The sequence below is a fragment of the Protopterus annectens genome, chromosome 3.part0 (genome assembly GCF_019279795.1).
Source record: "Protopterus annectens isolate FY-2018-M chromosome 3.part0, PAN1.0, whole genome shotgun sequence".
In the NCBI taxonomy this organism is placed as follows: Eukaryota; Metazoa; Chordata; order Ceratodontiformes; family Protopteridae; genus Protopterus; species Protopterus annectens.
Genome location: NC_056731.1, coordinates 184,726,582 through 184,743,165, shown reverse-complemented (window position 1 = coordinate 184,743,165; position 16,584 = coordinate 184,726,582). Strand labels below are relative to the sequence as shown.

The 16,584-nt window shown below is 45.4% G+C and overlaps 1 protein-coding gene across 6 annotated transcripts in view; it reads right to left on the bottom strand.

The window, feature by feature from the left end:
- Window positions 1-16,584, bottom strand: part of ZMYND11 (zinc finger MYND-type containing 11) — a 1,778,022-nt gene that overhangs the window by 775,420 nt on the left and 986,018 nt on the right. For all 6 annotated transcript variants that reach the window (XM_044064681.1, XM_044064682.1, XM_044064678.1 and 3 more), the window contains one exon: window positions 2,416-2,577. In XM_044064681.1, the coding sequence (XP_043920616.1) occupies window positions 2,416-2,577 (162 nt within the window). The remainder of the gene's footprint in view (window positions 1-2,415; window positions 2,578-16,584) is intronic.

Here is a 16,584-nt window from a genome sequence, read left to right as displayed (position 1 = left end):
CAGGAGAGAGGTTCCTGGAGCCATGCAGGGGGAATCGTTGAGCCTGTTTCCTATAAGATTGAGGTCTGTCCTCTCCACCCCTGGGGGTGGAAGCAGTCCACTGTCTAGGTCTGTAAGAGGTCTGCGCTTGGGTCCTCCCTCTGGTGCGCCTATATTTACCTCTCTGAGGCCTGTCCGAGCTGGAAAAGGACCAATTTTTAGTTGGCCAATTTCTGCTAAATCTTGGGGGCTGAACTTGTAAGAAATCCTTAACCGTTTGCATGGATTTTGCCTTATCCTCCATTTTCTTTATCACCTCTTCAGCCTTAGACCCAAACAAAACATTATGTTGAACAGGAGCATCCAGTAACTTTGCTTTCACTTGATCAGGCAAGTTTTGTTCCTTTAACCAAGCATGCCTTCTAATGACTGTACCAGTGGCAGCCGCCCTGCATGAAGCCTCTAAGGCATCAAAACCACAGTGTAAGCCATGCTTCCCCACCTGTTCAGTAGCATGCATCAAATCAAGGAATTCCTTATTATCTGCACATGCAGAAATGGTACCTAGCTTTTGTTTCATAACAGACAGGAGAAACTGTTGATAATTTAGTATATGGAATTGACAATTTAAAGCTCTAATGGATAAAGTAGCAGAAGTGTACACTTTTTTGCCCCATCTCTCCAAAGCCCTAGAATCCTTATCTGATGGAATCGGGTTCTTAGCAGAGGCGGCCTCAACGCCCTTAGGACCCTGTGAAATGGTTTCTGAAACAGCAGTAGGATTTTTATAAAGAAACTGGTGGGAGTCAGGGACCCTGTAATATCTGTCAGGCTTTGTAGGGTCTGGACGAAAGAAGTCAGGAGTTAAATTAGCCTCAGAAAAGACATCATCCACAATATCCAAAATAGGAGGAATAGCCAGGGGTCTGTGTTGGGGAAGAAGAAGGAAATCCCTAAGCCTTCTATTAGATTCAGAGTACTCCTGTCCTTCCCAGTGAAAATGTTCCTTCATGTCATGTAAAGTTTCCCCAAAAGAAAAATACTCAGGGGAAGAAGCTGAAGGAATGGATTCCTCAGCATCAGAATCCTCATAAGGAGGGAAAGCATAATCGTGTTCAGAGGAAGACACTGAAGAAATAGATGCCTGATCAGAGGATTCATAATCCAATTCTTGTCTTGGCCTTTTGTCTGGAGGGGGATGCGAAGCCCTAATCATAGTTAGCAAATCCTCTGCCATTTTAAGCATTTGTTTTTGAGACTTGGGTCCCGGATCAGAGGAGGCCTGGGCTTGAGTCTTAGATTATGAAGGAGTCTTTGCCTTTATCTGAAGCTGTGTAGGCCTGAAAACCCCCTCAGAAGCCGGTACCTGCACAGCGGCTCCGGACCCATCCGAGAGAACATTGTCCGAAGGTCCTGCACCTGGAGTACTCAAAGGCCTAGTTGGCTCCTCGTGGGAGTCTGTTTCGGCAAGCGGTTCTGTAATGGCCGACGACACGGGCTGCGAAAGCACCTCACCGACAATGGCCGAACCCGCAGCTGGCTCGGCTTGTAAACCGTCTGATTTGGACCTCGGAGGCCTGTCCTTATCCTTGCGTCATTTGTGAACTCCGGTAGTCGGAAGCGTGTCCGACGACATATTGTAATTAAATCGCCTGCCAAAGTAGTGAAAAGCAAAATCGTATCTCCGCTTAATAGTACGTTGATTAAATCTAGCACAAAACCGACAACTAGCTACGTTGTGGTCAGGGCCTAAACAAGGAATACAGTAAGAATGGAAATCCTTATGAGGTATTTGCATCCCACAAGAAATACAATTATTAACTTTTTCAGACATCAGTCTGGAGCAAGAAAAAAGTTTCCCCAACGGGGTACTTAGCTTTGTGAAGAAGAAGAAAGTCTTCGGAATGAAGTATGAAAAATATCAGGAGTCAGCCGACCAGCACTTGCGAACTACTTCCACCGCATGGCAAGAAAGACTGGAGAACATGGCGTCGGTTGGCAGCTTTGTACCCCAGGCGCACTGACGTCAGGGAGCATGACTGAACAGCCGACGCCGGACCCAGACTTTGGGATTCTAGCCGACCGAGGACTGCCTGCCGGCAGGAAGAACCCTACAGTGATGACTGCAACAGTGAAACACGATGAACATCAACCTAAATCACTAACTTAAGCAGGGGATATCCCTTCCTGCACAGTAACACAATGGGTTGTTCAGAAGATACTTAATGTTGCCAATGACACTGGCAGTGCACCATTATGCACATCACCAAGGTTATGAACAAGGACAAACCTACGCCCAACCTGTTGTCATTCCCACACAAGGCAAGATGTCTTTTTCTTGCATGCACACCAGTAACAAACAGACTTCTCTTGCAAAAATGTAGCATCAAACTTACTTCCAGGGATTTTTCTGTATAGTAAAGATTAATTACTTACTTTGCAAACTGGACACTGCCAATGTGAACTGCTGTCTCGTAACTTGAATTCATCTGTTAGACACTTTGGGTGGTAAACACGACTACAAGAATCACAGGTTAAGACCTCTCCTGGCTGGTGGCATTCAAAACAGTACCAGTCATGAGTTTCAGAACTCCAGTCCTATAAGAAACATTCATAAAAGTTTTAGTCACATGTTCCTATAGATATATATATATATATATATATATATATATATATACACACTCATACATGTCATATCATATTATTTCTAAGACTCATGTGCATCTCCTCTGTGTCAGCTTCTAAATTTGGATGTGTAATGCAAAAAGTTACAAAAAATACACAAATGTTGCTAGCATGGGACCCTCTTTTTTGCAATCTGTGTTTGCTACTAAAAGGGGTCAACAAAACTGAAAATCGTCACTAAAAGCAAGTAATATGAAATTATTATTGTGATTTTTGCTTTTCACCCTAGTCTACTAGGGATGACTGGAACTGGGCAGTCCTATATCCCAGTTCCTCTGACAGTTGCAGATCGCAATCCCTCAGAGGATGGGCAGCAACACTTGGGGGGGGGGGGGCTATCCTGGGAAAAACACGTGGCTCATCAATTAGTAAACACGGCAGCCTTCCTCAGCAGAAACAGCCATCTGCACAATGATGTGTATTGCCTTTGGAAGTGATGTGGGTCACACTGCTGGGATGTCAGGAAAGTCACAATCAACCCCTAAGACTGCCTGGATGTTGGCTCCTATAGAGTTGGGAGAGGCTTTGGGATTGACAAGCATGAGAGCAAAAACTATGCAAAAAAAGAAAAACAAAACTGCTGAAATAGGGAAAACAGACAAATTACTTACATTTACATTGTACTTTTCAAACCCACTTTATAAGTGGAGCAAAGTAACTTAAGTACACAGACTTCTACCTTATTCCTATCTACATAAGCTCAAAGTTGCACCTTTTACAACTGCCTTCTCATAATTCTATGCCCCTCTACTGTATCTGCTGCAAGCTCAGAAAAGTACAGTTGTTCTACAAACTTACCATAACTGCAGCTGTTCAGTTGTGGTCACTGTTGCACATCCAACATTTCACCAGACTTTCACAGTTAAGCATCCTACTCCTTGGTTGGACTGACATCACCTTCATCTTGCACATCCTTATATACCTGGTATGTGGTAACATCTGCCTGCACTTCATTTTTTCTCTCGTTTTCCCTCAGAATACAGGTGAACGCCTACAGGTTTCCCTGTAAGCCCAGGTCTCATGTTATCAAAACCAAGGCTTGGCCATGGCCTGAGACACCTACCCTTCCTGAGAAAAGTACAGTTTTGTACCTACCATAAATGTAGATGTCCGAGAGGAATGCATCTGCAGTCTTTACAAATGGGTTGTCCTGTCGTCAGGCAGCCCTTCGGTCGGCCGGATTCCAAAGTCTGGGTCTGGCTTCGGCTGGTGTCGCACTTCACCCGACATCATTGCGGCAGTTATTCGGGTATAAAGGCATCAGCCGACGCCATTTTCCTCAGTGTTTCTTGTCCCAGATGCCAGGTGCCCTCTTGGATGGCTAAATTTGGATAAATGCCAAAGTTTCCAAATAGTAGAGAGCAAACACATAAAATAAGCATGCATGTACATATATACAAACAAATACACCATAATAGATCCCCCCCAAGCTAGCTGAAGATTGGCAAATACCCTAGGAGTACCTCAGAGGGGAAGGAGGGTGGGTAATCCTGACTGCAGATGCATTCCTCTCGGACATCTACATTTATGGTAGGTACAAAACTGTACTATGTCCTTCAAGGATGCATCTGCAGTCTTTACAAATGGGTAGAATACCATAGCTAAACTAGGGGAGGAGGAAATGAGAAGAGATTATGGTGTAGTTAGGATCCCTTGCAAAACAGCAGTGGCAAAGCCAGCACGGGATATAGAGTATAGAGGTAAGTTATAATGCTTGGCAAATGTATGCACGGAGGTCCAAGTAGCAGCCTCTATAATGTCCTTGGTAGCCACTCCTCGTAAGAAAGCTGTGGTAGTGGCTGTAGCCCTTGTGGAGTGAGGCCTGATGTTCTCTGGAGTTTTCTTTCCATGGTAGGAGTAACAGAATCTAATGCAATTTCCTATCCATTTGGAGATTGTCTGTTTAGAAATTGGTTTTCCTTCCTTTCCTGCTGCATATGCTACCAGAAGCTGGTCAGTTTTTCTATTGTTTTTTGTCCTGTCCAGGTAGTAGCGTAATTGTCTGTGTACATCCAAGGTATGTAAGAGCCTTTCTCCCCTGTTCTGTGGGTTGGGGAAGAATGTAGGAAGGTGAATAGCCTGATTTAAAGATACTCTGGATACCACCTTAGGCATAAATGTAGAATTTGTTCTCATGGACACTCTATCTTGATGGAAGATTAGGAAGGATTGCACTGCCATTAATGCCTGTAGTTCAGAGACCCTTCTTGCTGAAGTTATTGCCAGCAGGAAAGCAGTCTTCCAGGATAAGTATTGTAATTCTGCTGTTGCTGCTGGTTCGAAAGGGGGAAGAGTCAGTTTTTCTAGCACAAAGTTCAAGTCCCATGCGGGCAATGGAGGTTTCCTGGGAGGTTTTACATTTTTGATTCCTCTCAGAAACTGTCTGAGCAGAGGATGCGAGAAGACAGGAGGATCCAAGCTGTACTCTGCTGAAATAGCTGATGCATGTATCTTGATGGAGGAATAGGACAGGCCTGTATGGAAGAGCTCCGCCAAGTACTCCAGGATGTTGGCTATGTTCACCAGTGTCACATCTTGCCCCTTTGCAGTACTCCAGATGAGATATCTTTTCCATTTTGCTGCATAATTCTTTCTTGTTGATGGTCTACGAGCCTCCAGGATTATGTCTTTAACCCTTTGGGATAAAATTGGGTTAATTGCTGTTATGTAATGTTCCAGGCAGTTAGCTGCAGAGTTTTTAAGTTTGGATGCAGAATGTTGTAGTTGTTCTGTGTCAGCAGTAATGGAATCAGGGGCAGTGTCCATATTTGTCCCCGGGACATGCTCCTCAGAAGTGGATACCAATGTTGTCTTGGCCAGTCTGGGGCTATCAGAATGATCCTCGGACATTCCTCTTTGATCTCGAGAAGCACCTTGTGCATCAAAGGTAGTGGTGGGAATGCGTATGCTGTCAGGCTTTTCCAACTGAAGGATAGGGAGTCCACCTTCCAAGCAAGTGGGTGGTAAGTCCTTGTGCAGAATTTCTTTAACTGGTGATTGAAAGGGGATGCAAACAAGTCTATTTGTGGTAATCCCCATTCTCTTGTGATGGTTTTGAAGATGTCCGGATGCAGCATCCATTCGTGGGCATCTGTTGTAGTTCTGCTTAATATGTCTGCTAGAATGTTTTCCTTCCCTGGTACATAAATTGCCTGTAACTGAATGTTGTAGCTGATAGCCACATCCCATAGGTCCAGTGCCAACCGGCATAGAGGGTATGAGTGTGTGCCTCCCTGTTTGTTGATGTACCACATAACTGTGGTGTTGTCTGTCCTTATCATCAAATGCCCTTCTTGGAGAAAAGGTCTGAATGCCTGGATTGCCAATTTTACTGCCATCATTTCTTTTAGATTTATGTGCAGATGCAGCTGGTCTTGAGTCCATAGGCCTTGAAAGCACTTGCCCATCATGTGTGCCCCCCAACCGAGGTCTGAGGCATCTGTCGTGATGGTTTGTCTTGGTTGACTTTTGCAGAAGGGCAGTCCTGTGTTTGATTGACAGGCCTGAGCCCACCATAAGAACTCTTGCTTCAGGCATGGGATCATTGGAATTTTGGTTTCTAGGCTGTGCTTGTGCTGAGACTACAAATTCTTTAGGTACCACTGTAGCTTTCTCATATGCAGCCTGGCATGAGGTACCAGTATTATGCAGGATGCCATGAAGCCTAGAGCTTGTAGCACTTTTCTTGCAGTTAGATGGCTCTGCTTTGTTAATGCCAAGAAGTAGAGAGGAAGTTGCTCTTTCTTTTCTGCAGTTAGAAATGCCATTTGTTTTGATGTGTCCAGTTCTGCACCCAGAAAGGTTATTCTTTGGGATGGAATCAGCCTTGACTTTTTTGTATTGACTGTATATCCCAGGGCTTGCAGCAGGTAAATGACTCTTTGTAAATCTTCTGTGAGTTTGTTTTTGTTGTCCGCTTGTATCAGGCAGTCGTCCAGGTAGGGATATATTTGAATTCCCTGAAGTCTGCAATGAGCGATTACTGATGCCTGGCATTTCGTGAACACTCTGGGCGCAGTAGATAAGCCAAAGGGCAATGCTGAGAATTGATAATGCTCTGATCCTGCAAGAAATCTGAGGTATCTTCTGCAAATTGGACTTATGGGGACGTGCAGGTATGCCTCCTTGAGATCTAGAGTTACCAGCCAAGACTCCTTGCCCAGCATGGGAAGAAGCTGCTGTAGGGTCAGCATTTTGAATTTTGGGACAATGAGGAATGTGTTTAAAACAGACAGGTCTAGAATAGGTCTCCATTTGTTTTCTTTTCTTGGTACCAGAAAGAGCCTGGAGTAAAATCCCTTCCCTTGCTCCATAAATAGTACCTTTTCCACAGCTCTCATTCTTAATAATTGAGATATTTGCTTTAGAGCTTCTGCCCTTTGAGAAGGTGGTAGGTTTGGCATTCCTCTCTTTCCTGGTAGTGTATGGAAATGGAACCTGTAACCTTTGTCTATAGTCTGCAAAATCCATTTTTCTCTTGTAAGGCAGTGCCAGTTTCTTGAAAATAATGTTAGCTTTCCGCCTAAGGGTGCTTCTAGTTGTTCCCTGGTAGGCGGTGCCACCGCCAAGTCACTGTGATTGAGTTGTTGTAGTGGTGGTGGCTGTATCCGTGCCTCGTTGGTTGTTGCCCTGCCACTGGCGACCCCTGTAGGCACCCCTGGATTGGTTTCTGCCTCTAGAGCGCCTATTCCTGCCTCTTTGTGCCTTAGAGGAGTCCGGAAAGGACCAATTCTTGGAGGGCCAGTTCCTGCTAAACCTGGGAGGTTGAACTTGTAAGAAATCTTTCACAGTTTGCACAGATTTTGCTTTCTCTTCCATCTTTTTAGTACCTGCTGTGGGGGCACCAAATAAATTGACCTTGTCCATAGGTGCATCCAAAAGCTTAGATTTGACATGGTCTGGTAATGCCTGTTCTTTCAACCATGCATGCCTCCTGATAACTGTGCCAGTCATGGCTGATCTAAAGGAAGCCTCCAGTGCATCATAGCCACATTTTAAAGAATGATTACTAACCTGCTGTATGTTATGTAACATTTCTTGAACATACTTTTTATCTATAGATTCTTCTGAGGACAGCTTTTTAGTCAACTGGTCAAGCATAAACTCTTGATATTGAATCATATGAAATTGGCAGTTCAAAGCTCTAGCTGACAAAGTAGCAGAGGTGTAAACATTTTTACCCCATCTCTCTAAGGACCTGGAATCCCTTTCAGAGGGGAGGGGGTTTTTAGAAGAAGTAGTTGCTACAGCTTTAGGGCCCTGGGAGATAGTCTCTGGATCTGCAAAAGGAGCCTTATATAAGTGGTGATGAGTGTCCGGAACCCTGTAGTACCTATCGGGCTTAGTAGGAGCCGGAGGTAAGGTATCAGGAGCAGTGCAGGCATCATTAAATGCATCATCAACAACAGATAGGACTGGAGGTATAGCTAAAGGCCTATGCTGTGGCAAGTGTAGAAAGGTCCTAAGCCTTTTCCTAGAGTCTGAGAAATCTTGGCCCTGCCACTGAAATTGTTCCCTCATAGCATGCAAGGTTTCCCCAAAGGAAAATTCCTCAGGAGGAGAGGCTGAAGGGATGGACTCCTCAGCATCAGAGTCTTCATAAGGAGAATAAGAAGCCTCCGGAGGGTCTGTATGATCTGAGTCATCAGAGGAATCATCTGTGGCTACTGGCTCATGGGGTTCTGCTCTAGGCCTATTTTCTGGAGGAGGGAGAGAGGCCCTGTCTGGATGAGGCTGGGCTCCACGAATTAAAGTGATGAGATCCTCTGCCAAAGAAAGCATATGGGAGCTGGTGCTGGGCCTGTGAGAGGGGGGCTTGGCAGACACAGGCTTTGATGCTTTGGCTGCCTTAGCCCTGGCAAAGGCCTTAATAGACATAGCTGGAGGAGGCCTAGCAGCTCCACGTGCAGGGGTAGAAATATCTAGGGGAATGGTGTCTGATAAATCCTGTGAAATCGCAACAGAAGGTTGGATTTCAGAAGCCATTTCTACCAGGATAGAAGAGGCCTCGGTAGAAGGCAAGTTAACGGCTGAAGAAAGAACCGCTTGCTCGGTTTCAGCCGAAACCGAGACACTCGTGGTTTGCTTAACCGCGGTTTTGGCCGAAACCGCGGAACGCGAGTGTCGGTCCTTTCTTTCGCTTTTGGTTATTTGCGTAGTCGGAGGATCCGACGGCATAATGTAGGCAAAATCGGAGCCGAAAATCTGTTCAGCAAAGTCCGAGCTACGTCTAAGCGTCTGTCGGTTAAAAGAAGCACAGGCTAGACAAGCTGCTACGTCGTGGTCTGGGCCTAAACAATGTATGCAATAGGAGTGGAAATCTTTATGAGGTATTTGTTTCCCACAAGATAAACAGTTATTAACTTTCTCTGACATTGGCTGAGGCAAGAAAGAGTCCCCAACGGGGAACTTAGCTTTATAGAAGTCTTCGAAGTAGTATTCAGTAGTAGTAATCTCTGGATCTGACCGACCGGCACTTGCAAACAGCTTCTGCTTCGGGCGCTACGCGGCAAGAAAGACTGAGGAAAATGGCGTCGGCTGATGCCTTTATACCCGAATAACTGCCGCAATGACGTCGGGTAAAGTGCGACACCAGCCGAAGCCAGACCCAGACTTTGGAATCCGGCTGACCGAAGGGCTGCCTGACGACAGGACAACCCATTTGTAAAGACTGCAGATGCATCCTTGAAGGACATCCTGAGCAGCAACAGAAAGTGGCTTGGACTTAACCTCAGTAAGGAGAGACAAGGGGAAAAGGTACTCACCCATTACTTGGACAGTACAGGGAAGTGGACGAAGGGAATCAGGTCTGCAAAACTGGCCAAAAAGACATTGGCATTGTGCTCCTCATGTGGGCCACTGTTGCAGTCATCACATTACAGAAGATTCACTTGGCGGCTACATGGCTACAGAGAAGAGCAACATTTTTCAGAATGACTGAGGCAAACACTGCTTTCGCCTTCAAATTAGGACAAACCTGTAACATTTGAAGAATGTAAGTGACTGAGGACCATGTGGTGTCTCCAGTATGTGCAGAACATTAACCTCTTTCACAAAAGCAGCTGTAATAACAACTGTGGCTCTGGTGGCGTGTAAACTTAATCTTCCTAGTAAAGGTTTACTATGGGTTTTATGGCAGAAAATAATAAAATCAACTATTGAAGAAGACATAGTTTGTTTGGTGACAGGCAACCATTTCTAATATTTAGCAAAGACCACAAATAGCTGATCTTATTTCTCTACACTCTTCATTCTTGTCCAAGTAAAATCTACAATGCTTGTGAACACTTTGGGAATTCATGAGATTTTCGCTTTTACTAAAGCTTTGAAAACGAGGACTGGTAGTTGGACTACCCGGTCCAGGGGCACTTCTGTTATGACACTGGTCATCAAGGATAGATTAGTTTGCCAACATAAATGGCGCAGTGGTGCAGCAGTAGCACTGCCGCCTCACAGCAAGAGGTTCTCTGGTTCGATTCTCGGCTGGGGTACCTTCTGTGTGGAGTCTGCATGTCCTCCCTGCATTGGTGTGGGTTTCCTCTGGATACTCCAGTCTCCTCCCACATTACAAAGACATGCACATGGAGCATTTCTCCCTAGGCCTCAGCTGAAAATTGGCTTTGTTCCAAGTCAGACTTTCCTGGTAAGCAAATGTTAAATAAATAAATAAAACAAATAAACTTGAAATCTCAGACTGGCACCAACCACAGTCCACCTAGGAGGTATAACATGTACAATGCCTTTCATAAGTTGCCTGACAGGTGATGGTGGTGCTGGGAGAGGTGAGGTGATATAGAGGCAGACAGGCAGAAAGATGCACTTTAAAAACAAGTGTAAGGTCAGTGAGGAAAAGCTTGGAAACATACTAAAGAAACTGCAGCTGTTTAAGAAAGTACAGTTTTGTACCTACCATAAATGTAGATGTCCGATAGGCATGCATCTGCAGTCCTTACAAATGGGTTGTCCTGTCGTCAGGCAGCCCTTCGGTTGGCCGGATTCCAAAGTCTGGGTCTGGCCTCGGCTGGTGTCGCACTTCACCCGACATCATAGCGGCAGTTCTTCGGGTATAAAGGCATCAGCCGACGCCATTTTCCTCAGTGTTTCTTGCCCCAGATGCCAGGTGCCCTCTTGGAAAGCTAAATTTGGATAAATGCAAATGGTTCCAAATAGTAGAGAGCAAACAAAAAATAAGCATGTATGCACATATATACAAACAAATACACCATAATAGATTCCCCCAGCTAGCTACAAGATGGGCAAATACCCTAGGAGTACCACAGAGGGGAAGGAGGGTGGGTAATCCTGACTGCAGATGCATGCCTATCGGACATCTACATTTATGGTAGGTACAAAACTGTACTATGTCCTTCAAGGATGCATCTGCAGTCCTTACAAATGGGTAGAATACCATAGCCAAACTGGGGGAGGAGGAGAAATAAGATTATGGTGTGGTTAAGATCCCTTGCAAAACAGCAGTGGCAAAACCTGCTCGGGATCTGGAGTATAAAGGTAAATTATAATGCTTGGCAAATGTATGCACGGAGCTCCAAGTAGCAGCCTCTAAAATGTCTTTGGTAGCCACTCCTCGTAAAAAGGCTGTGGTAGTGGCTGTAGCCCTTGTAGAGTGAGGCCTGATGTTTTCTGGAGTTTTCTTCCCATGGTAGGAGTAACAAAATCTAATGCAATTTCCTATCCACTTAGAGATTGTCTGTTTTGAAATTGCTTTTCCTTCCATTCCTGTTGCATATGCTACCAGTAGCTGGTCAGTTTTTCTGTTGCTCTTGGTCCTGTCCAGGTAGTAACGTAATTGTCTATGTACATCCAAGGTATGCAACAGTCTTTCTCCCCTGTTCTGTGGGTTGGGAAAGAATGTAGGTAGGTGGATAGCCTGATTTAAAGATACCCTGGAGACCACCTTTGGCATAAAAGTAGGATTAGTTCTCATGGACACTCTATCTTGATGGAAGATCAGGAAGGGCTGTACTGCCATTAATGCCTGTAGCTCAGATACCCTTCTTGCTGAAGTGATTGCAAGCAGGAAAGCAGTTTTCCATGATAAGTATTGTAATTCTGCTGTTGCTGCTAGTTCGAAAGGAGGTAGTGTCAATTTTTCTAGCACAAAATTCAAATCCCATGCTGGCAATGGTGGCTTCCTAGGTGGTTTTACATTTTTAATTCCTCTCAGAAACTGCCTGAGCAGAGGATGTGAAAAGAGTGGAGGATCCAAGTTGTATTCTGCTGAAATGGCTGATGCATGAATCTTAATGGAAGAATAGGACAGGCCGTTGTGGAAGAGCTCTGCCAAGTATTCCAGGATGTTAGCTATGTTTACCAGTGACACATTCTCCCCTTTTGCTGTACTCCAAATGAGATATCTTTTCCACTTTGCTGAATAATTTTTTCTTGTTGAGGGTCTGCGAGCCTCCAAGATAATGTCTTTAACCCTTTGAGATAAATCTGGGTTATTTGGTCTTATGCAATGTTCCAGGCAGCCAGCTGCAGTGTTTTCAGGTTTGGATGCAGGGTTTTGAAGTTGTTCTGTGTTAACAGCAAGGGAACTAGGGGCAGAGGCCATATTTGTTCCCGAGACATACTCCTCAGTAATGGGTACCAATGTTGCCTTGGCCAGTCTGGAGCTATCAGGATGATCCTTGGACGGTCTTCTTTGATCTTCAATGGCACCTTGTGTATCAAAGGAAGAGGTGGGAATGCATATGCTGTCAGGTTTTTCCAACTAAAAGATAGGGAGTCCACTTTCCAAGCAAGTGGGTGGTACGTCCTTGTGCAGAATTTTTTCAGTTGGTGATTGTGTGGGGATGCAAATAAGTCTATTTCTGGTAGTCCCCATTTCCTTGTAATGGTTTGGAAGATGTCCGGATGCAGCATCCATTCGTGGGCATCCGTGGCAGTTCTGCTTAGGATGTCTGCTAGTATATTTTCTTTTCCTGGCACAAAAATTGCTTGTAACTGAATGTTGAAGCTCAGTGCCACATTCCAGAGGTCCATTGCCATCCGGCATAGAGGGTATGAATGTGTGCCTCCCTGTTTGTTGATGTACCACATAACTGTGGTGTTGTCCGTCCTTATCAGCAGTTGACCCTGTCAAGAAATGGTCTGAATGCCTGAATTGCCAGTTTTACTGCCAGCATTTCCTTTTGATTTATGTGTAGGTGCAGCTGGTCTTGAATCCATAAGCCTTGTATGCACTTGTCCAGCATGTGTGCCCCAACCGAGGTCTGAAGCGTCTGTTGTGATGGTCTGGCTTGGTTGAGTGCTGTGGAAGGGCAGTCCCTTGCTTGTTTGACAGGCCTGAGCCCACCATTGGAATTCTTGCTTCAGGCATGGAATTATTGGAATTTGGGTTTCTAGGCTGTGCTTGTGCTGAGACCATAAATTCCTTAGGTACCACTGTAACTTTCTCATATGTAGTCTGGCATGTGGAATCAATATTATGCAGGATGCCATGTAACCGACAGCTTGCAGGACTTTTCTTGCTGTTAGCTGGTTCTGCTTTGTTAATGCCATGAAGTAGAAAGGGACTTGCTCCTGTTTTTCTACTGTCAGGAATGCCATTTGTTTTGATGTGTCCAGATCTGCACCCAAGAAGGTTATCCTTTGGGATGGTATCAGCCTTGACTTTTTTATATTGACTGTGTATCCTAGGGCTTGTAGTAGATGAATGACCCTTTGCAAATCTTTTGTTAATTTGTTTTTGTTGTCCGCTTGTAACAGGCAGTCGTCCAGGTAAGGGTAAATTTGAATTCCCTGAAGCCTGCACTGAGCAATTACTGATGCCAGGCATTTCGTGAAAACTCTGGGCGCAGTAGATAAGCCAAAGGGCAATGCTGAGAATTGATAATGCTCTGACCCTGCAAGAAATCTGAGGTATCTTCTGCAATTTGGTCGTATGGGGACGTGCAGGTATGCCTCCTTGAGATCTAGAGTTACCAGCCAAGACTCCTTGCCCAGCATGGGAAGAAGCTGCTGTAGGGTCAGCATTTTGAATTTTGGAACAATGAGGTATGTGTTTAAAGCGGACAGTTCGAGAATAGGCCTCCATTGGTTTTCTTTTCTTGGTACCAGGAAAAGTCTGGAGTAAAATCCTTGCCCTTGTTCCATAGATGGTACCCTTTCTACAGCTCTCATCCTTAGTAAGTGAGTTATTTGTTTTAGAGCTTCTGTCTTCTGATTTGGAGGTAGGTTTGGCATTCCTCTCTTCCTTGGTAGAGTATGGAAGTGAAACCTGTAACCTTGGTCTATTGTCTGTAAAATCCATTTGTCTCCTGTGATGTAATGCCAGTTTACTGAAAATAAGGCTAGCTTCCGCCTAAGGGTGCCTCTAGTTGTTCCCTGGTAGGCGGTGCCAGAGCCAAGTCACTGTGATTGTCCTGTGGAAGTGGTGGTGGTGGCTGGATCTGTGGCTGTACCTCGCTGGTTGTTAGCCTGCCAGTGACGTCCCCTGTAGGCACCTCTGGATTGACCCCTGCCTCTTGAGCGTCTATTCCTGCCTCTCGGAGCTCTGGAGGTGTCTGGAAAGGACCAATTCTTGGAAGGCCAGTTCCTGCTAAACCTTGGAGGCTGGACCTGCAAGAAATCCTTGACTGTCTGGACAGATTTTGCTTTCTCTTCCACCTTCTTCAGCACCTGCTGTGCAGGGGAGCCAAACAAATTGAGCTTATCCATGGGAGCATCTAGGAGCTTTGATTTAACATGGTCTGATAAGGACTGTTCTTTTAACCATGCATGTCTTCTGATCACTGTGCCAGTCATGGCTGATCTAAAGGAAGCCTCCAGTGCATCATAGCCGCATTTTAAGGAATGATTACTGACCTGCTGAATGTTATGTACCATTTCCTGTACAGATTTTTTGTCTAATGGTTCATCCGAGGACAGTTTTTTAGTTAACTGGTCTAACATAAATTCCTGATACTGAATCATGTGGAATTGACAGTTCAAGGCCCTAGCTGAAAGAGTAGCAGAAGTGTAAACTTTTTTACCCCATCTCTCTAAAGCCCTAGATTCCCTTTCAGAGGGGAGGGGGTTTTTGGTAGAGGTAGCAGCTACAGCCTTGGGTCCCTGGGAGATAGTTTCGGGATCTGCAAAAGGGGCCTTATACAAATGATAATGTGTGTCCGGAACCCTGTAGTACCTATCGGGCTTAGCAGGGGCCGGAGGAAGAGAATCAGGAGCAGTACAAGCATCATTAAAAGCATCATCCACAACAGTAAGTACTGGAGGAATGGCTAAAGGCCTATGCTGTGGCAAATGCAAAAAGGTTCTAAGCCTTTTCCTAGAGTCTGAAAAATCCTGGCCCTGCCATTGAAATTGTTCCCTCACAGCATGCAAGGTTTCCCCAAAGAAAATTCCTCAGGCGGAGAGGCAGAAGGAATGGACTCTTCTGCATCAGAGTCCTCATAAGGAGAAAAAGGGGCCTCTGGAGGGTCTGAATTATCTGATTCATCAGAGGAGCCATCTGAAGAAACTGGCTCAGGGGCTCTACTCTAGTCCTCTTCTCTGGAGGTGGGTGAGAGGCCCTGTCTGGATGTGGTTGGGATCCCCGGATCAAAGAAATGAGATCCTCTGCTAGACTAAGCATTTGTGAACTAGAACTGGGCCTGTGAGAGGGTCTTAGCAGGCACAGTTTTGGTAGTTTTGCTGCTTTAGCCCTGGCAAAGGCCTTAATCGACATGGATGCAGGAGGCCTAGCAGCTCCACGTGCAGGGGTAGAAATATCCAAAGGGATAGTATCTGATAAATCCTGTGAACCTGTAGGAGCAGGTGGGATTTCAGTAGCAGATTCAGCCAAGCTGGATGAGGCCTCGGTAAGTGGCAAGCTTTCGGCCGAAGGAAGAACCGTGGACTCGGTTTCAGCCGAAACCGAGACACTCGCGGTTGGCTTAACCGCGGTTTCGGCCGAAACCGCGGACCACGAGTGTCGGTCCTTTTCCTTGCGTTTTTTAGAAATTTGCATAGTTGGAGTATCCGACGGCATAATGTAAGCAAAAGCGGAGCCGAAAAACTCTTCAGCAAATTCAGACCGACGTCTAAGCGTTCGTCGGTTGAAAGAAGCACAGGCTAGACAAGCTGCTACGTCGTGGTCTGGGCCTAAGCAAGGCAAGCAGTAAGAGTGGAAATCTTTATGAGGTATTTCTTTCCCACAATTTAAACAGTTATTCACTTTTTCTGACATCGGCTGAGGCAAGAAAGAGTCCCCAACGGGGTACTTAGCTTTTTAGAAGTCTTCGGTACTTGTAGTAGTAATCTCTGGTTCTGACCGACCGGCACTTGCGAACAGCTTCTGCTTCGGGCGCCAATCGGCAAGAAAGACTGAGGAAAATGGTGTCGGCTGATGCCTTTATACCCGAAGAACTGCCGCTATGACGTCGGGTGAAGTGCGACACCAGCCGAGGCCAGACCCAGACTTTGGAATCCGGCCGACCGAAGGGCTGCCTGACGACAGGACAACCCATTTGTAAGGACTGCAGATGCATCCTTGAAGGACATCTTAGCATAACAGTAGAAGTCAGAACTGATTGCTGTTGCAGTACTGTTGACAACATGGAAAGCATAGTAAACCACACCATAAATCCTTTCAGTATACCAATGCTTGAGCATTTTCATCTTGTGCTGTATGTCTGTCTCATGACCCAGGTATGAGAAAGTGTGCTGGTACATGAGGGATGTACAAATTTGACGTTCCTCAGAACTTTCTTGTCCCAAACAGAAATGAAGTGAGGCAAAAAAAGGCTAAGGAAGAAGACTTGTGTCAGCAAAGAGAGAGGTCCACCTTGGCCAAAAAGGAGGGGGGGGGTGCAGATACTGTAACAGTAATCAATTCAGACATCTACTCTTATGGCAAGTTCATACATAATTGCACTATGTCCTTCATATGACCACTGCTGCACAATTAATGACATATGA